At 37.9% G+C, this 22,186-nt stretch overlaps 1 protein-coding gene across 2 annotated transcripts in view; it reads right to left on the bottom strand.

The window, feature by feature from the left end:
* Positions 1–377: 377 nt before the first annotated feature.
* The window catches only part of UBE2D2 (ubiquitin conjugating enzyme E2 D2), a 57,062-nt gene continuing 35,253 nt past the window's right edge, over positions 378–22,186 (bottom strand). Inside the window, exons 1-7 of one of the 2 annotated variants that reach the window (XM_039252740.1) lie at positions 17,649–17,712; positions 10,311–10,363; positions 9,568–9,599; positions 9,412–9,489; positions 9,218–9,323; positions 4,637–4,730; positions 378–2,062 (exon numbers count right to left, since the gene is read on the bottom strand). In XM_039252740.1, the coding sequence (XP_039108671.1) occupies positions 2,017–2,062; positions 4,637–4,730; positions 9,218–9,323; positions 9,412–9,489; positions 9,568–9,599; position 10,311 (357 nt within the window). In that variant the 5' untranslated portion in view covers positions 10,312–10,363; positions 17,649–17,712 and the 3' untranslated portion in view covers positions 378–2,016. Of the gene's footprint in view, positions 2,063–4,636; positions 4,731–9,217; positions 9,324–9,411; positions 9,490–9,567; positions 9,600–10,310; positions 10,364–17,648; positions 17,713–22,186 lie in introns of those variants that run through there. The other variant, XM_039252739.1, reaches the window with a different exon arrangement.

Raw genomic sequence — 22,186 nt, 5'->3', positions numbered from 1 at the left:
ACTTAAGAGCACTTCTGTAAAAAGTGTCTATGTTATGACATAATGGTAATGAGCTGGCTGCTCTTGAAGATGACAAAGAATGGGGCTTTCAGGATCTGTGCAAGTGACCCACAGTCACCAGACTAGTTAATAGCAAATCCAAAACTGCTGAATTCCCACCTGCCAATGATACTGAGAAAATAGGGTAATCTTAGGTTTGAGCTCAATTCTAACTCCTTTCCCCATACCTGTTAACAGCCAAACCTTCTCTGCAAGGTCAAGAATGCTAGAAATGCTAGTAAGCAAGGTAAGCAGCAGTTCAAGAGGTTTCAGGTTATAGCACACTTTAGTTCTGAGATGGGGATAGTGACACTGAGAGATAAGACAAGTTAAACAAGTTTAAAACCAAAAGCAGTGGACATTTATTCCTCAATTTTTGTGCAAGAGTGTAAAGATGCATTTGAAAAGAACCTGATGGCTAGAGAGCATCAGCCATGGCCTTCAGGCTGGCCTGGTTTACAATTAGATTAGGAGAAGGAGGGGGGGTAAAAAAAAAGGTAACTTGCCTAGTCACACGAACGATGTTTCTGGCAAACACAGTTGTTTACAAGTTTCAAACTACAATTTACTAGATTCAAGGGAAGACTTCAAAAAGCCACATACAGTACAATTTAAAATTGGATGAACATCCTGCAATGTCAGTGCAAAGTAATTATGTAGACTCTCCAATACAAGATTGTGCTCATGTTTCCGAGGCTTGGTCAATGTTTCTCTTTTACAATCACAATCACAGAAGCTTAAACTTACCAAATAGCAATGCCTTTGTTTTATGTCCTATGTACCAAGGGAATGTCACAAGGTTTTGGTGAAATGCAGCTTAATTTCATTAATAAAGCAAATTTCTTATTTAGTTTAACAGTCATGTTCCTGGAATACTGCACATGTTAAGTTTCATGGAAATGCTTTTAAGCTTATGCCCTTATCTTGTTCAGTAAAATTACTTTCAAGATATCTTTTGACTATGTAAACTGGAATTGTTTCATGATTTTGAAATGCGACCAGTATAAATGACAACATTTTAGGGGTGGGGGGAAAACCCACCACTAATCTCTGCTAGACAAAGTTCTTAAAATCAAAAGGCCTATTCACACAAAATTATATGTAATGACTGTAGTAATCAGTTTATTACACAGATTAATCATTCTTGAACGTACAAGCTCCAGGGGAGCAATTGGGTCTTTAAATATACACAAGTATTTCCATCAAATGAATTTTCACCCTTACATCCATATAGACCTAAGCAGTTAAAAACATAAGAAAAATAAGAGCTATTAGCTATGTATTAACTGAGAAACCACATACAAACCAAAGAATGTGGGAGAGAGAAAGGGGCTGAAAGGACAAAGGTTGAAGGGTGGGGAGATGCAAAAGATGTGGGAACAAAGCCCATCACACTTTATGTACTAATAGCTCCATTCCATTTAAATGTTGACCAGTTAAACTTAGACCTTAAAATACAGGATGTGGGTAGAGTTTAATCTGGTTGGTCAGAACCTTTACCTAAGACGGAGGTCCTTCGGAATAAATGAATACAGAAACAGCTTCGTGTTCTTCGCCTTGCTTTTCATAACTGTTTTGAGTTTAAAAGGATTCCACTTAAAAACAACCTCCTACAGGTCAGTGGAGCTTTTCTTCCCCATCCAAGCACACACCATACCCACCACCCCTCACCTTGCCGTTATCCAAATTTAAGTCAATAAGGAAAACTTTTAGTCTCACACCTAGGTTACGCTTGGAGAACTGGCTTGTCACACACACACTTCTGTGCTAGGAGGCAATGTTGGTACAGAAGTACAGTATTTCTAGTTTGTTGTTCCAAGTATGTACAACACGCAGCACTGCTGTATCAGGTAAACATGTGCACAGGGGAAGATGAGGCGTGGGCTCATAGAAAGCAGTCAAATGGAAATCAAAAGGACTTTCTCTTTCAGAGTTCCCCTAGCTTTATTTGTAGAGGTTATCCAATAATTTCTTTAATTACATCGCATACTTCTGAGTCCATTCCCGAGCTATTCTGTTGTACCTGTACACACAAAGAGAAGCTTGGCTTAACACAGGTGAGGAGTCAGTCAGAAAGCAACAGATTTCATTCATTATCCCACCTAGTAACTTGAAGGGAATAACTAGTAGTAATGTAGCAAAGACTTCTAAATTCTAATACATTCTAATAAGCATTTATTCAGAGTGGTGGGAAAAGGCTGTACAACCCAAAACAATGTTCTAGAAATGCTACTAATAGAGGATTCTGATTACATCTTAGCATTAGCTGGTACACCTTTATTCTATATTTGACTGACCCACTTTTTTTTTTTAAAGTTTTATTTTATTATTTATTTTGAGAAGAGAGACAAAGCGAGCAGGGGAGGGGGCAGTGGGGGAGAAAGAATCTCAAGCACAGAGATAGCACAGAGCGCAATGTGGGGCTTGAACCCATGAACCGTGAGAGCATGACCTGAGCCAAAACCAGGAGTCAGATACTGACTGAGCCACTGAGGTGCCCCAAGACTGACCTATTTCTAAGAAAGATCTTCAGTCACTGATTATTTGGAGCTCTTATTTTAAAAAAAAAAAAAATATATATATATATATATATATATATTTTAAGTTTTATTTATTTCTGAGAGAGAGAGAGAGAGAGAGAGAGAGGAAGCATGAGCAGGGGAGGGTCAGAGAGGGAGACACAGAATCGGAAGCAGGCTCCAGGCTCTGAGCTAGCTGTCAGCACAGAGCCCGATATGGGGCTCGAACCCAGGAACTGCGAGATCCTGACCTGAGCCGAAGTCGGATGCTTAGCCAACTGAGCCACCCAGGCGCTCCTATTTGGAGTTCTTAAAACTACATAATTCTCCATTAAATATGGTTCTTAAAATCATATACCAATAGTGATTAAATTCATGTAATACTTTCCTAACAACGTGGTTGCCAAAATGAATGGGTTTATTGCTCCAGAACATTCTAGTACTAAAATAAGCAGGGCAAAAGATTCTTTGTTTAAAAAGAGATGTAGGAAAAGTTCAGTGAAAAATGCCACTACAATCACTTGGGAAATGCCTTCTGGCAGGCATTCATGCCCATCTAGATACTGGACAAAATGGTTCTCTCATCAAAAAGTTTCTATGTGAAGGGGCTCCTGGATGGCTCAGTTGGTTGACAGTCTGACTTAGGTTCAGTTCACCATCTCAAAGAGTGTGAGTCTGACCCCTGTGTTGGGCTTGCTGCTGTCAGCACAGAGCTTGCTTCAGATCCTCTGTCCACCCCCTCTATCTGCACCTTCCATGCTCTCACTCTCAAAAATAAACAAATATTATTAGGGTGCCTGGGGGCTGAGATCATGATCTTGTGCTTCCTGAGTTCAAGCCCTGTATCAGGCTCTGTGCTCAGAGCCTCCCTCTCTCTCTGCCACTCTCCCACTCCTGCTCTGTCTCTCTCCCCCTCCTCTCAAAAATAAATAAACATTTTTTTAAAAAGCCTATATAAGAAGTTAAATTGTGCAGGGCACCTGACTGGCTCAGTTGGTAGAGCATACAACTCGTCATTATCTCAGGGTTGAGTTCATATTACTTAAAAATGTTTGTAAGTCTTAAAAAAATTTTATTTGTGGATGTATTCACAAATTAAAAAAGCATGATCTAATTTTATTCTGAATGCAGCCAGAAATACATGACTATAGATACCATTCAAACCTAAACACAGACAAACTAAACTAAGAACCAGTTGCACTTATAATCCCTCACTGCTGGTGTAGTTCCATTTAAAAATATACTATCTATAAAACTCTCTAATCCAAAAGAATTCAAATAATTCTTAATCCTTTTTTAAAAAATTTAAAAATGTTTCATTTCTTTTTGAGAGAGAGCAAGTAAGGAAGGGGCAGAGAGAAGGCAGAGAAAAGAGGATGTCAAGTGGGCTCTGTGCCTGAACTCGTGAACCTCAAGATCATCACCTGAGTGGAAGTTGGACGTCCAACCGAATGAGCCACCCAGAAGCCCCAATTCTTAATCTTTCTGACTTTAGAAAATGATTCACAATTTCCCACCTATGTCCTCCTACAGTCTTATATGAATAATACACAAAATAAAAATATTAGAACTTTCAGTTACTATCTTTTTTGGTATCCTACCACACTTCAGTAACATAGTACAATTCTAAAATATGTAAATTCTTTTTTAAAAACATGTAAACTCAATGTTAAGATTTGTTTTTAAAGGAAATTTGGGGCTTTCATGTCTTGTTGTATTTAGTCACTTTCTTTCTAGATTATGCCAAATGGTAGAAAATCAATTCCCTTTTCCCATTTATTTACAAATACCTACCAAAGACAGATAGGCTTTTGTAAATCAAAAGCCAACCAGAAGACATAAGGCTGTTAGAAAATACACTACAGAGAAGTTTTTCTAGACAGTGGGAGTCATTTGAAAAAAATGAGAGATAAGATTAGTATCCTCCACTTACAGACACTTGATGCACTCTCCTTTCTGTCCCCAGGTCAGTATATGAGAACTTCATTTTAAATATCTGACCCATACTCAGCCCGGAGTTAAGATCCGAGACACAAACATCTCTACCCCACCACAGGTACTTTTCTGGCCATACTTACTTTTCTCTATCTGTTTTGTAGATCCGAGCAATCTCAGGCACTAAAGGATCATCTGGATTGGGATCACACAACAGAGAACAGATGGACAAGAGTACTGTAATGGGGGAAAAAAGGTATAAATTAGTAGAGGATAAAAACAAAGGGTTGAAAAGATGCCAACACATGAGAAAATTCTAAGAACCTATTCATATTGTAGCGCCTAGCAGCTTTTTGAGTTGTACCTAAGTTTATAGTAACAATAATCAACAAAACCTCATGTAGGATTTCTCTATGTTTGAACCCCTAAGGACACCGGCCCAGGCTGATGAAGTGACTTGCCCACTGTCCCTGATCGGTGAGTTATTACAGCAGAATTATAATTCAGGTCTTCCAAATCCTAGGCCAACACTTTTCATAGGACATAAAACTCAATAGTTAGAAACCCAACTTTAGAGATAAATGGTTCTCAAAATGCCAAAGACAACCACACTACTGAATGCTCTCAGAACTGCCAACCATGAAATCCAACAATCACTGCTTTCTCAATGACAGGTATTACATTCAGATACAATGGATTTATTTCATTTTTAGTTGAAAACAATTTAGTCTAAGAACATAAAGGGCAGTATTTGCCCCCAAATGGGGCTGGCCACACTTATTATACAGGATACAACATATTAAGTTCTCAAATTCTTTCCAGTGACAATTTAGAATCTCATCTAAGCCATTTTCTCAGTGACAACCTGGAACACAGCAGTCAAATCTCAACAGTACAATTGCCTCTGTTCAAATTTTGTTGTAAACTTATGTATTCCTTGTTGAATGCAAAGAAGGAGGCCAAGGCCACTAATTATATTAAACAGAGGGGCATCTGACATACTAAAATAAATTCCAATTCTTCTATTCTGATGCAACAGAACTCACCTATCTCATTTCTCTCTTAATATTCTGTAGCAGGAGACAATGATTCTAAGCCCATTGTACTCCCAAAACATCAAATTCACCAGGAAAATAATTCATTTTCCTACCTAGAGAGATCAAGGGCTTCTGAGAGGTGAGAAAAAGTTCACATGCCCTTTATCATTCAGTTTGTTAACAAAAAAGCTATTTCCTTGCCTTAAGAGTATATGGAAAATAAAAAACATCAGGAAAGATGTTTTCTGACTCTTCATTCCTGTTGCCCACAATTCTGGTAGATGGCATTCCCAAAACATCTTCTCTTCCCATTGTCAGGTGTATCACCTGATGCCCTCTTCAAGCACAGAACATTCTAACAGCAATAAGGAAAGATTTCATGTATTTCCTGGAAATGACAACAGGAAGTTACAGATTTTTGAATGTTCATGAAATTATTCACTATTATTGAAAGAAGAAACTTGTCCAGCCCATCAAATTGGCAAGACTTCAGAAGAATCTTCACCTAAAATTAGACATGCTACCAAATTAGTATTTGCACAAATTCCCTTACCAAATTCCTCTTACAATTATTACAATAAGGTAACCTTAAAAAAATTTTTTTAAAGAAATAACTTTTCTAACTTTCTTCCAAGAAGGAAAGGAACGTGGGGTGGTGGGTACCTGGACTTGGTAAAAAGATTCTTACTGTACTACTCAGGGTCCTTTTAGTTCATAGAAAACTGCTTTTTTCTTATAATATATCTTCTTTCTCTATAGAGAGAGACTCCTATTTATATAACCTATAGAGACACTTCACTGAAGTGACTATATTTTTATCTACATATACATTTTTCATCAGTATATACTCATTTTCATCAGGGTCATAACCCACAGTCACTTCTAAATCTAAAAACATACAATCAAGTGGCTTGATGTCATATTTAATTGCTTCTTTTAAGCTTTCTGTGTATTTAGATCCCTAACATATAAACTCAAAATAGAAACAATTCCAGGTCAAAGTTACTGCCCTCGAAAAAGGAATAATATCACATATAGGATTCAGGCCTTTCACAAAATTACTTGCCCAACATTCAATTTACAAAAGGGAGTCATTAAAACATTAAACTTAGGTATACTGATATAATCAAATTCAACAAAACAGAACTGCAATTATTTTAAAAGACAGCTATCCAGATAGAACATAGGTCAAACTAATGGCCCTTATATAGAGCAACGGAAAAATCAACACTAGGTACAGAAGGGGGAAGGAAAAAAAAAAGCTACAGTTTTCACTATTAAACCTTCCCCCTCTTCACCTCAACACACACACACCTCTCTTGGTCCCATTACTAGATTTCTATCTTTACTGCTACTTGGTGAAGGAACAACAACCAGGCCAGGAAATCACAAGAACAATACTTTCACAAGCAGCCCCTCAATTACAGAGGGGCTTACAAAAAGAAAAGGGCCCACTTATCTGGAAATCGATTTCAGCCACATTTTTTTTTAAAGATTTTATTTTTAGGTAATCTCTATAGCCAATGTGGGCTCAAACTTACAACCCAGAAACCAAGAGCTGAATGCTTTAGTTACTCAGCCAGCCAAGTGAAACTCAATTTTTAAAAATTTGTTCCCCCCAGTTTTTTTGTTTATATTTCTGCCTGGGATGCTATAAATTTTAATTTAATGCCCCAGATTTTTGTTTAGAGAGAGCAAGCATGCACACATGCAACCAGAGGAGGGGCAGAAGGAGAGAGAGAGACTCTTGAGCAGGCTCCACGCTCAAAGCAGAGCCCAATGTGGGGCTCAATCTAACCACCAAGAGAGCATGACCTGAGCCGACATCAAGAGTAGGACACTTAACCGACTGAGCCACTCAGGCACCCCTAAATACCCCAGAATTATTTTTCCTTTAAAAAATTAATTTGTCAGAGGCACATGGCTGGCTCAGTCCATAGAGCATACAACTCTTGATCTCAGGGTTATGAGTTCATGCCCCATACTGGGCATAGTGCCTACTTAAGAAAAAAAGTTGTCAGAGTATACAAGTCATATTTATAACACCAAAGTTATAATGGCAAATATCCAACATTTCTTAGAACAGTGACTTTATCCTAGTTATCTGAGTCTTATAAGAAACCAATTAACTGTGCCTTTTTGCTTTTTTTAAATCTTTATAATAATAATTAAAGTTAGAATTATTATCCCTATTTTACAGATGAAAAACTGAGGAATACAGAAGCTAATCTGTCTCAAGTTTCATCTGATTAAGAGGTAGAGCTGAGATGTGAATATAAACAGTTGGATTCAGAATCTATGTTCTTTACCATGGAACTATGTTGCCTATTGTCTACAGGTACACATTAAAGAAAGGATAAAATATAACAAAAATAGTAAAGAAAAATTATTTTCATACACCGAATCTCATCGCCCAAATGCCCACATTATTTCTTTCTAGCTGGTCAACATCCGTGTTTTTTTTTTTTTTTTTAAATCAATCTGCACCCAACATGGGGTTTAAACTCACAACTTCTAGATCAAGAGTTGTAAGCTCTACTGAATGAGCCAGGAAGGACCACAAACATATTTTTTTTCTTTATAACTCAACCTACAATATATAAAAATTTTATCTCTTTTCTGCTTTTTTCAAACATAGTATTTTCTCATTTTTCACAATATTGGTAAGGATCAATACTCTTTTTTACTCATTTCAATGTACTTTACCAGCATTTGGTTTTCTTTTTAAAAGGTATTTGTTAATTAAAAAGGTGAAAAATAGGAACTTAATTTTCATTTCTTTGATTGTTCTGCTCCTTTCTGACCATTAACCTATTGGGATCTTTTTCTTATTTTTATATATGTTCTTCCTATTTTAAACATATTAGCTTATTATCTCATTTGCAGCCTATTTCTTGTATTTGTATTTTGACAGCTTTTAATCTACTTGTGATTTCACTTGGGTATGATGTTGAGGGGCTGTACAATTTCAAATCAACAATATAAGAAAATGTCTGTTAACAGTATACTCAGTTCAGAGATATAAAAAGTTACCAATCTACTCATATAATTAGGTTTTATTTAGAACTACTGAGTATTTCATGACAAAATTAGTAACAAATTTTTAATATATATTCAAACACACATAGGACTATATACCAAAAAAAAATCAAGATGATCAAATAAAAAATTTTTTTATTAAACTGGTCATCTTAGAGGATTAATCTGTTTTTGACAGAAACCTCAAGACCAGAGGTGATAAAACCTTAAAGACTCTGAATATGAATTCATTTATTCTTGTTCTTCATGACCCTGTAGTCCATATTTATATCACAAGCATTCCTCTAAAAGGGCTGTTGTTTCCTTTTCTGAGTACCTAAGAGTATCTATCCTTTCCATTCATGGATTTCAAGGTTGGAAGAGACATTAATTATCTAATTATCTTCTACTTAACCTTTCCTCTAAAAAATATACCAAGAGGCCATTTTCCAACCTAAGCTTGAATGGCATTTTGGGCAGAGTAGTCATGACACCAAAGAATACCTATGCGTGAAAATCCAACTCCCTCCAGTGGTCTCAAGGCCTACTAAAAAATAAGGGGACTGCTACCTCCTCTTAAAAGGAATAAGAGTAATCATTTTAAAGTAACCCTTAAAAGACAAAAAAATACTGCTGCTTTTTCTTGATATCAAACACCTATTCCATTACCTTTTGAAATAGTTAGTGCTGGAGACCACTGTGACCGTAGAATGTCAAGACAAATGCTGCCATTACTGTTAATATTTGGATGATAAATTCTTGTTGTAAATGCAACCTATAGAAAAAAGAAAAACTTCTGTAAACTGGTTTAGTGGTATCAGAGAAAGCAGATAAAAAACAACTGCCATACATATCCCAATTACCTTAGGTGGCTTGAAAGGATAATCTGTTGGAAAATGAATTGTCAAGAAAAATACTCCACCCTGATAGGGACTGTCATTCTGTTGGTAATAAGAAAAGTGAGATTAAAATGAGTGAATTATATGAACATTTATTCTGAAATCAATCTGAATACTTACTGGCCCCATTATTGTAGCTTGCCAATGGAACACTGAAAAAGAACAAAAAACCACCATGAAGCAATTATCTCTATTATATGTACACTATAATAACATATCATTCCCTGTATAATCCCAGTTCATTTATAAGCAATATAGTAAGCCCTAGGCAGGATGATGAGTCTAAATCAAGTTTGAGTCTGAAGAGAGAAAAGAAAATGACTAGTGCAGTCTAGAACACTGATAAGGTGCTCAATGAAAAAGTATTTAGGCTAAAAGATCTTGAAAATTCTTATTAGGGAGACAAAAATTCTTGATAAGGTCCAAGGTTCCACTTATAAATAGGCATTTCTTACTTGAGAGGGTAAAAAAGAACCAAAAGTTTCAACTATTCAATGTGTTATATCATTTCCCCAACACATTATTATATAATATACTCCTTTTATAATGCTGGTATAGAGCAGGACTGTAATGTCAAAATAGATAATATTCAAATTTGGAAAACTGGCTTTTATAGCAAGAAAAAACTGACAGCACTCAAGTGTAGGTCTTTAGAATTATTAGTCCCTTACTAACAGATAAAAGATCAATACTTATGTCTCTTTTTAAAATGACCTAGAATCTACAACATCAATAAGACAGAGAAAGACAAACTAAACGAAAAACACATTAAGATGGAATTTAATTAACAAAAGCATTTGAAGACCTACCATTTAAATCTTAATGGAGTATTCTGTTACACTAGTTAATATAAGAATACCTACTGGAATCACTGACTCAAGTCTCCCTCTGGAACTCTTCTCGACTCCTAGCTCTCCTTGTGGAAGTATAAAAAAGGAGGTAAGAAGGTAGTGGGAGGATATCTAACATGGACTCAAATTACAATGGTTGGTAAATAGTTCAACAATTACTACAGATTCCATAAAAAGTAAGGGAGGGGTGTGGTGCCTGGCTGGCTCAGTTGGTAGAGCATGTCTCTTGATCTCTAGATTGTGATTTTGAGCCCCATGTGTGGTGTGGAGTTTACTTATAAATAAATAAATAAAATAAAAACTTAAAAAAAAAGAATCACTATAGTTTGCAAGTAAAAGAACTCTGTATTTTATATGAATGTCTAGATTTCAAAAACCTTTTATTTCAGGATTAATCTTAGCAGCTGTTAAAAATAAAAATTCATGGGGAGCCTGGGTGGCTCAGTTGGTTAAGTATCTGACTTAGGTTCAGGTCATGATCTCTGGTTTGTGAGTTCGAGTCCCACGTGGGGTTGTCTGCTGTCAGCACAGAGCCCACTTGAGATCCTCTGTCCCCATCTCTCTCTGCCCCTCCCATGCATGCTTGCATGCATGCTCTCCCTCTCTCTCAAAAATGAACATTAAAAGAAAAACTCATGGTAATGAATTAAAAAGCTTCAATAAGCTAAAACAAGCAAAAAAAAAAAAAACCCTCCCACTACCATCCTGGTTTGATGCTGAAAACCAAATTACACAAACTAAAAGTTACAACTCTTTCATGACACTTTAAATGTGAAGTTCATGGGGTGCCTGGGTGGCTCAGTCGGTTAAGTGTCCGACTTTGATTCAGGTCATGATCTCAAGGTTCGTGGGTTCGAGCCCTGCATCAGGCTGTGCTGAGAGCTAGCTCAGAGCCTGAAGCCTGTTTTGGATTCTGTGTCTCCTTCTCTCTCTGAACCTCCCCTGCTCAAGCTCTCTCTCTCAGAAATAAATAAAACATTAAAAAAAAATTTTTTAATGTGAAGTTCACATCTCATTGATTATTCTTTAGTGTACTCAAAAATGAATCTTTAAGGCCAAAAGAGATAACCAAGAATATTTGTTACAGTTTGAGAATGCATCTCAAGAGACCTACATTTGAATTTAAGTACAGATCTCTAGAGAGTAACATTCACCAAGAGGTCAAAACAAAAAGGGCACCTGGGTGGTGCAGTGGGTTAAGGTTCTGACTCTTGATCTTGGCTCAGATAATAATGTCACATTTCGTGGGTTCGAGCCTCACATCAGGCTCTGCGCTGATGATGCAGAGCCTGCTTGGGATTCTGACTCTCTTTCTCTCTGTCCCTCCCCTGCTTGTGCTCTCTCTCTCAAAATAAATAAAACTTGAAATAAATAAATAAAATCTTTTTTTTAAAGAGAAGTTCAAAACAGAAGTATAGGAAACAGATTATATTACCAATAAATCGTAGGCTTATTTTTTCTTTCAGGAAGTATACTTCTTTCTGCTTAGCAGATCTTCGCACAAAAATGGGAAAATGTAATGGTACATTAAATATGGATATTAAAAAAATAAAGCACTGTATTATTAAGTTCATTATTAAATTTATCTTATTTCTTTTTTTCATGTTTTTATTTATTGATTTTGAGAGAGAGAGAGAGAGAAAGAGAGGAGAGAGACCGTGCGCATACATGCGTGCAGGAACAGCGGAAGGGCAGACAGACAGAGAGAGAGAGAATCCCAAGCAGGCTCTGCACAGTCAGCACAGGGTCTGATGCAAGGCTTAAACCCATGAACTGTGAGATTATGACCTGAGCCAAAATCAAGAATCAGATGCTTAATCAACTAAGCCAGTTAGATGTTCCTATTTCTTTTTTCAAAAGTTTATTCATTTTGAGAGAGAATACAAATACTTGTGTGCACGTAAGGGAGAGAGGAGAATCCCAAGCAGGCTTCGCGCAGAGCCCAGTGTGAGGCCTGATGCCATGAATCATGAGATCATGACCTAAGCCGAAATGAAGAGTTAGACACTTAACCTATAGTGCCACCCAGGCACCTTCTTTATTTTTAAAGTAATCTCTATGCCCAATGTGGGGCTTGAACTCACAACCCCAAGGTCAAGAGTCACATGTTCTAGGAGTGCCTCAGTCGGGTAAGCTTCCAACTTTGGCTCAGGTCATGATTTCACAGCTTGTGAGTTCGAGTCCTACATCAGGCTCCGGCTAACAGCTCAGAGCCTGGAGCCTGCTTCAGATTTTGTGTTTCCCTCTCTCTCTGCTCCTTCCTCACTCACCCTCTGTCTCTTTCTCTCAAAAATAAACAAACATTAAAAAAAAAAAAAAAAAGTCAAACACTTCTATCACCTGAGCCAGCCAGGCATCCTTATATTATTTTAAATATAAAATAAAGACTTTGTTCTTACAGTAAATATCAATAATGTGGTGCTGAGGGATCTGACTGCTAGAATAGTTACAAGGAGCTCAGAAAGTTTTGTTGTGACCAATAGTTTCTGTCTTCCTAAGATTAAATCCTGCCTCCTTCTAATATTTAGCTACACAATTACACTTTATTTTATCCTTATGCAGTTCATCAGGAAGACTTGAACAGGACTTTTTGACATTTATATGTCAATTATTCTCAAATACTCCTTAAAGTTTTTTTTTAATGTTTTTTATTTATTTCTGAGAGAGAGAGAGAGAGAGAGAGAGAGCGTGAGCAGGGGAGGGTCAGAGAGAGAGGGAGATACAGAATCTGAAACAGGCTCCAGGCTCCGAGCTGGCTGTCAGCATGGAGCCCAATGCAGGGCTCGAACCCATGAACCGTGAGATCATGACCTGAGCTGAAGTTGGACGCTTAACCAACTAAGCCACCCAGGCGCCCGTTAATGTTTTTTATTTATTTCTGAGAGAGAGAGAGAGAGAGAGAGACAGCGTGAGCAGGGGAGGGTCAGCGAGAGAGGGAGACACAGAATCTGAAACAGGCTCCAGGCTCCGAGCTGGCTGTTAGCAAGGAGCCCAACGTAGCTTGAACCCATGAACCGTGAGATCATGACCTGAAGTCAGACGCTTAACCAACTGAGCCACCGAGGCGCCCCACAGTTTTTTAAGTATAATATCAGCAAAGACTATCTAGATGACCAAGTGTAAGGAAGTTATTCTGTCTCGAATGAGATTTTCCTTACTCTTTTAGAATGTAGGCACTGTTAACAGTTTAGAAGCAGGTGACCCAAGTCACTTGAAGAGGATGGTTAGGAGTTAAAGGAGAGGTTATTATCATGCTTTATACAGCTATAGAGAGATAATTCATATAATTCTTTCACTGAAGGTATACAATTTAATGTTGTTCAGGACTTTCAGAGAATTGTGTAAGCATCAACACGATCAATTTTAGAACATTTTCATCACCCCCAAAAGACACCCATATCCATAGGCGATCACTCCACATTTCCCCTCAAATTTCTAGTTCTATGCAACTGTTAACTATTTTCTGTCTCTATGGATCTATATTTTGTAAAAATGAAACCATACATTATGTGGTCTTTTATATCTGGTTTCTCTCACTGTTTTATTTTTTAATTAAAAAATATTTTTAGTGTTTACTTATCTATTTTAAGAAAGCACACACACATACATGTAAGCAGGTGAGGGGGAGAGAGGGGGAGAGAGGGGGAGAGGGGGGGGGGAGAGAGGGGGAGAGAGGGGGAGAGAGAGAGAGGGAAAGGAGGGAGAGAATCCCAAGCACGTTTCATGCTGTCAGGGCAGAGCCCAACATAGGGCTCAATCCCACAAACTGTGAGGTCATGTCCTGAGCCGGTATCAAGAGTTGGATGCCCAACCAACTGAGCCACTCAAGTGCCTCTCAGCATGATGTTTTTAAGGTTCATCTATATTGGTAGTACACATCAGTACTCCCTTTTTAATGACATACAATATTCAATTGTATGGACATGCACTCTATCCCTTAATCAGCTGGAGGGCATTTGGAATGTTACCACTTTTTGGTTATTACAGCTACTGCTTCTATGAACATTCATGTACAAGTTTTTCTGTGGACATGTTTTCATTTCCCTTGGATATAAACCAAGGATTGTATATAGGTTCCAATTTCTCCACAAACTCAACACTTATTATTTGACTTTCTGATTTTCCCCATCCTAGAAGGTGTAAAGTGTTAGTTCATTACAGATGTGATGTCCATCTCCCTGTTGACTAATGAATGATACTGAGCATCTTTACCATGTGCTTATTGGCCACCTGTACATTCTCTTTAGAGAAAAGTCTATGCAGATCCTTTAGTCATTAAAAACAGAAATGGGTTATTTATCTTTTAATACTGTTGAGTTATAAAATTTTTTATATATTTAGAATAAATTTCCTTATGAGAGATGACTTGCACAAATTTTCTCTTATTCTCTTTCTTTTTTTAAATTATCTTTTTCTTTTTTTTTTAAATTTTTTTTTAATGTTTTATTTATATCTAGGAGAGAGAGAGAGACAGCGTGAGCAGGGGAGGGTCAGAGAGAGAGGGAGTCACAGACTGAAACAGGCTCCAGGCTCTGAGCTGGCAGTCAGCACAGAGGCCGACGCGGGGCTCGAACCCACGAACCGCGAGATCATGACCTAAGCGAAAGTCGGATGCTTAACCGACTAAGCCACCCAGGCGCCCCTAAATTATCTTTTTCTTAATGGTATGATTTGCAGCACCTAAATTAGACTTCATTAAAATGTAAAATCACCTAGTTTTTTCTTATATTTTGATTTTTATATTGACTGCTTTTTAAAAAAATTATTAAGCTTTATTTTTGAGAGTGAGACAGAGAGAGACAGCATGCGAGCAGGGGAAAGGCAGATACAGAATCTGAAACAGGCTCCAGGCTCTGAGCTGTCAGCACAGAGCCCGATGTGGGTATTAACCCACAAACCGTGAGATCATGACCTGAGCCGAAGTTAGACGCTTAACCGAGTGAGCCACCCAGGTGCCCCTTACCTAGTTTTTCTTTTATTGCTTATCCTTTGAGGGAGTTTTATTTAACTCTCTAAGATAATTTTTCTGAGAAAGGAATGTGATAATACTATGCAGAGCAAAGGCAAATTATTACTTCAGCACACTGAAGACAACTTCAAAAATGAATTCTAGGCCTCAGACTTTAAGCACTTTTAATGAAAAGATCAGCCACTCTCAACTCTGAGGTATTTTGCTGAAATAAAATCACTTTTTCAATTGAAAGACCACACTGATGCAGGTGCACTGTATGATACCATGAATGACAAAACTAATGTCAAAAAACTTGAGAATGAGTTCACTCTGGAAACCACCGTGAGTCTTTCACTAGATTCTTCTCTAAAGTAGTTTGCAATTTCTACTCCACTCACCCAAAATAACTATTATGAGGCTTAACTGAGATATAAGTACTTGGCCTATCCTGTTTGGTATCAAACACTATAGTTACTCATACGGGACCAATCTGAACACAAAAATGGGATTTTTCATCACAAGTACTCCTTTTATCATTTATACTACCTATCTGGCTTTTTAAAAAGTATGTATGTAGGTATGTATGTATGTATTTATTTTTATTTTTTAGTATTTTATTTTTGAGAGAGAGCACTTACACTAGAGCAGGGAAGAGGCAGAGAGAGGGAAACAAAGGATATGAAGCAGGCTCTGTGCTGATAGCAGAGGGTCTGATGCCAGGCTCAATATCACAAATCTCAAGATCATGACGTGAGCCCAAGTCAGACACCTAACTGACTGAGCCATCCAGGCACCCCTCATCTGTTTTATATGCAAGACAATCTCTGGAAAAGAGCTTTGCTTTAATTTTTAAAAAAAAATTTTTTTCATTTTTGAGAGAGAGTGAGACAGAGTACAAGCAGGAAAGGGGCAGAGAGAGATGGAGACAGAGAAACTGAAGCAGGCTCCAGGCTCTGAGCTATTAGCACAGAGCCCGATATGGGGCTTGAACCCACGAACCAGAACATCATGACCTGAGATGAAGTCAGACACTTAACCAACTAAGCCACTGAGGAGGCTGAGGCCTTGCTTTCATTCTTAAGTTTAGCAAGCCAAAATCAACATTCTTTTTTTTTTTTTTTAATGGTTATTTATTTTGAGAGAGAGGGAGAGAGAGAAAGAGAGTGAGAGCGTGCATATGCAGGGGAGGGGCACAGAGAGAGGTGAAGAGAGAATCACTAGCAAGTTCTGTGCTGTCACTGCAGAGCCTAACATAGGGCTTGATTCCACAAATCATAAGATGACCTGAGCCGAAATCAAGAGTTGGATGGTTAACCAACCAAATCACTCACGCATCCTAAAACCAAAATTCTTAAGCAAAATCAGGAAATTTAAACAAAATCAGAAATTTTAAACATAAGCTAATATAACTTCATTTATTTTTTGTCTTAATGTATATACTTGTCTTACAAAATTGTTTTCAAGTATGCTCTTTTCGCCTATTTGTTAAATATTACACTCTTGTCAATTAGTTTTATGTCATAAAGTACAGTTTGGTTCAAATATCCTTTTAGGGACACCTGGTTGGTTCAGTTGGTTGAGTGCCTGACTTTGGCTCAGGTCATGATCTCACTGTGAATTTGAGCCCCATATCAGGCTTGCTGCTGTCAATGTGGAGCCTGCTTTGGATGCTTTGTCCTCTCTCTCTGTCCCCCTCCTCAATATATCCTCTTTTTAAACAAATCTAGAACAAAAGGAAAATTATTATACAACATGTATGACAAGGCCTAATAAATTATTTTAGACAGGATTAAACAGATAAATTGGACATAAGAAATAAACAAATTGTAACTGTCTTCTCAAGTATGAGCCAGGGGAAACACAAAGACAGACGGACAGACAGACAGACACACACACACACACACACCACTATCCCCCCCTCATCTTTAGGATTATCTTAAAGAGTAACAGCTATTTGTAAGTAAAAGCTCAAATATTTTACCCCAGGAAAATACCAAGAAGGGTTGAAGAATAGGTAGGAAGGAGCCAGAACAACTACACAGACAGTATTTGGCAGAAAAGGTTCAAAAATTTCAAAATGAATACTATAAAAATTGATGAGATACACATAGAACTGCATCTTTCATGGAGAAGTAAGTGTAAACACTGCCTCTTCCCTACAGCATAATTATCTCTTCACACAAAATAACCTTGAGCGAGATCTATTCATTGGTCCCAGATTTCCCCAGAGGCAGGCAGATGGTTATGCAGTTACACTTCATCATTCCTTTTATTTTTATTTTTTAAGTAATCTGTACACTCAACATAAGGCTGGAACTCACAGCCCTGAGATCAAGAGTTTCATGCTCTACTAAGTTAACCAGCCAGGAGCCACTTTATCATTCCTTTTAAATACTTACTATCATCTCCAACAGGACCTGCTGAACACTGTGCTGGGGGGTCCCGTGCCAGGTCATTCAATTCCTTAAAAAAATAGAAAGAAAGGAAATACATTCAATATAAACATAACATTTACCAATTAATAAAAATTTCACTCATACCAATATTCTCTATTCCACTAGTGAAGCTGTTTTGGGAACAATCCTTCAAAGTCAGAGGACAGATTTGTGAATCTTTAGGTTAAGTTATTTTGGATTCTTGAATACAAATGTATGTTTAAAAAGTGAATCATTTTTGCTTTGTTCAGAGTTTAGTAAGTAAATATAAGGAAAATAAACATGTATTATATACTAAAGAGATACAAAAACTTTTAAAGTAAAAACTTAATTTACTAGTTTTCAAAAAAGAAGTTTCAATACCAGTTTTTGTACCTCAAAACTATTAGGTTACACTTGGACAAGCTCTGGAAGTCATAAATATTTCAAATGATATGGGATCATCTGAGAAGGTGACAGGTTTTCAGCTGATAATGGACTACCAGGGTTTCAAAGTCAGTTGAAAAAATTTAAAAAGGGATATAATGAAAAGGTTGGATATATTAGAAAGGCTAACATAAGAAAGCTTGTCATAAAATTTTGTAATCAGAGACAGATCTACCTGTAGTAATGCTCTACAACCAGATGCCAGCTTCTTAGCTATTTTCACATTAAGAGCCCCACAAACTTGAGGGGCACCCGGGTGGTTCAGTAGGTTGAGCGTCCGACTTTGGCTCAGGTCATGATCTCACGGTTCGTGGGTTTGAGCCCTGCGTCAGGCTCTGTGCTGACAGCTAGCTCAGGGCCTGGAGCCTGCTTCACATTCTGTATCTCCCTCTCTCTCAGACCCTCCCCTGCTCACGCTCCTTCTCTCTCTCTCTCTCTCTCTCTCTCTATCTCAGAAGTAAAACATTAAAAAAAAAAAAAAAAAAGAGCCTACAAACTTGAGATTTGTTAGTAGGTGGGGACTCCTAAAAAACCACAAGGCAGGAAATCATACTCTATTCCTTTTCCTCTTGGCTTGGCATTTGAGATTAAAAACAAGGGCTAATTTTAGATTATGCTTTTAATTAAAAAAAATTTTTTTAAGTTATCTCTACACCCAGTGTGGGGCTTAAACGAACAACCCTGATACCAAGTTGTTTCACCATCTGAGCCAGCCAGGCTCCCCAGATTATATTTTTAAACAACAAGAGTAAAAATAAAACCTAGTATTTTAAAAGTACAAAAGGGGCGCCTGCGTGGCTCAGTTGGTTAAACGTCTGACTCTTGGTTTCAGCTCAGGTTAGGATCTCCCAGTTTGTGAGTTTGAGTCCCACGTTGGGCTCTATGCTGACCGCACAGAGCCTGGTTGGGATTTTTCTCTCCTTCTCTTTCTGCCCTTCCCTGGGTTGCTCTCTCTCTCGCTCAAAAAATAAACATTTTTCTTAAAAAAAGCACAATAAAAACTATTCAGAGCCAAGAAATAAACTCATGTGGTCAATTCATCTACAACAAAGGAGGCAAGAATATACAATGAGGAAAAGACAGTCTCTTCAATAAATGGAAAACTTGTCAGCTACATGCAAAACAATGAAAAGTGGACCACTTTCTTACGCCATACACAAAAATAAACTTAAAATGGATTAAAGACTCAAAAATGAAAGACCTGAAACCACAAAACTCCTAAAAAAAAAAAAACGGCAGTAAACTCTTGGACATCTGTCTTAGCAACATATTTTTGGACCTGTATATTCAGACAAGCACAACAAAAGCAACTATATCAAACTAAAAAGCTTTTGTACAGCAAAGGAAACTATCAACAACAAAAAAAGGCAACCTACTGAATATGAGAAGATATGATTGATATGATAAGGGAATAACATCTAAGATATATATTAAAAACAACTCCTACAACTCGACACCAAAAAACCCCAAACAATCTTATTTAAAAATGGGCAGAGGACTTGAATAGACATTTTTCCAAAGAAGATATATAAATGGCCAAAACGCACATGAAAAGATGCTCAATATCACTAATCATCAGGGAAATGCAAATCAAAACCACAATGAGCTGTCAGAAAGGCTGGTATCAAAAAAACAAGGCATAACAAATGCTAGTAGATGCAGAGAAAAGGATGCACTGCTGGTGGGAATGTAACTTGGTGCAGCCACTAAGAAAAACAGTATGGAACTTCCTCAAAAAATTAAAAATAGGGGCGCCCGGGTGCCTTAGTCGGTTAAGCGTCCGACTTTCACTTAGGTCATGATCTCACGGTTCGTGGGATCGAGCCCCGCGTCGGGCTCTGTGCTGGCTGCCAGCTCAGAGCCTGGAGCCTGTTTCAGAGTCTGTATCTCCCTCTCTCTCTGACCCTCCCCTGCTCATGCTGTCTAAGAAATATAAAAATATTTTAAAAAAATTAAAAATAGAAATATCATATGGTTCAGGAATTTCATTTCTGGGTATTTACTCAAAGAAAATGAGAACCCTTAATTGGAATTGATACATGCTCCCCTAATGTTTACTCCAACATTATTCACAACAGTCAAGATATAGAAACGACCAAAGTATCCATCAACAGATGAATGCATAAAGACAATATGGCGCGCACACACACACACACACACACACACGCACACTGGAGTATTACTCAGCCACAAAAAGTAATGACATCTTGTCATTTGAAAAAACACAGGTGGAGGGGTGCCCGGGTGGCTTAGTCGGTTAAGCGTCCGACTTTCGCTCAGGTCATGACCTCGCGGTTCCTGGGTTCGAGCCCCGCGTCGGGCTCTGTGCTGACTGCCAGCTCGGAGCCTGGAGCCTATTTCAGAGTCTGTGTCTCCCTCTCTCTCTGACCCTCCCCTGCTCACGCTGTCTCTCTCTCTCTCCTAGAAATAAATAAAACATTAAAAAAATAAATAAATAAAATAAAAAAAAAAAGAAAAAACACAGGTGGACCTAGAGGGTATTATGCTAAATGAAGTAAGTCAGACAGGGAAAGACAAATACCAAATGATTTCACTTAAATGTAGAATCTAAAAAACAAAACAGATAAAGAAACAAAACAACACAGAAACAGACTCATAAATACAGAGAATAAACTGGTAGCTCCAAGAGAAGGGGTGTGGGGGAGATGGATGAAATAGGTGAAGGGGATTAAAAGGTACAAACTTCAAGTTATAAAATAAATTAAGTCACAGGGATATGAAGTACAACATAGGGAATACTGCCAATAACACTGTAATAACTTTGTATGGTGACAAATGGTAACTACACTTATTGTAGTGAGCATTTCATTATGCATATAAATGTCAAATCACTGTGTTCTACCCCTGAAACTAATGTAATACTGTATGTCAACTATATTTCAATTTAAAAAAATACTTAGAATCTTACTGAGTTCTATGAAGATATGAGTTAATATTCCAAATATTATACAGTTTTTAATTTATAGCACATGGTTATTTCTGTAAGTCCCTTTCTGTGAGTTAACTTATTCAACCAGTCATTTTGGTACATCAATTATTCTGTAGTATCCTACCTGGAAGTTTGGAGGACAAAGCGGAGTACAGAAACAAAGTTATATATTTTTTAAAAAAATTTTGGTGATCTCTACACCCAACGTGGGGCTTGTACCCAAGACCCCAAGATCAAGAGTCGCATGCTCTTCTGACTGAGCCAGTCAGGACCCCCTGTTTTGTTTTGAAAGAGAGACAATCCCACGAGGGACAGAGAAAGAGAGGGAGAGAGGCAGGACTCATCCAAAGAGGGGTTCGTGTTCACCCAATGCAGGGTTCATGCTTACCCAGAAGCAGGGCACAGATTCACTGGAAGTGGGGCTGGAACTCATAAACTGTGAGATCACAACTGAGCCAAAGTCAGATGCTTAACTGAGCTCCCAAGGCGCCCCCCCTACTCTATTTTTTTAATTAAAAACAATTTTTTAATTTTTTTTATTTATTTCTGAGAGAGAGAGTGGGAGAGACAGAGAGAGTGTCAGCAGGTGAGGGTCAGAGAGGGGGTCACACAGAATCTGAAGTAGGCTCCAGGCTTTGAGCTAGCTGTCAGCGCAGAGCCTGATATGGGGCTTGAACCCACAAACCGTGAGATCAAGACCTGAGCTGAAGTTGGACCCTTAACCAACTGAGTCACCCAGGTGTCCCATCCCCACTGTATTTTAAAGCGGTGGGATTAAGACAGAGATTTAACAGTATTTACTTTTTTTTTTTTTAACATTTTATTTTTGAGAAAAAGAGACACACAGAGTGTATTCGGGGAAGGGGCAAAGAGAGAGGGGGACACAAAATCCAAAGCAGGCTCCGGGCTCTGAGCTATTAGCATAGAGCCCAACATGAGGCTCGAACCTACGAACCAGGAGATCATGACCTGAGCCAAAGTTGAATGCTTAACCGACTGTGCCACCCAGGCGCCCCAAGAAGATTTACTTTGTTAACTATCTCAATTTTTGGCTTTTGTATTCCTCTGCAATAGAAATTCCCTATCTCAAGAAAAAAAAAAAACATAACTGGGGCACCTGGCTGGC

Source organism: Hyaena hyaena, unplaced genomic scaffold (assembly GCF_003009895.1).
Source record: "Hyaena hyaena isolate Hyena2069 unplaced genomic scaffold, ASM300989v1 scaffold_426, whole genome shotgun sequence".
In the NCBI taxonomy this organism is placed as follows: Eukaryota; Metazoa; Chordata; class Mammalia; order Carnivora; family Hyaenidae; genus Hyaena; species Hyaena hyaena.
The sequence above is the reverse complement of the archived record's forward strand: the minus strand, read 5'-3'. Positions and strand labels throughout refer to the sequence as shown.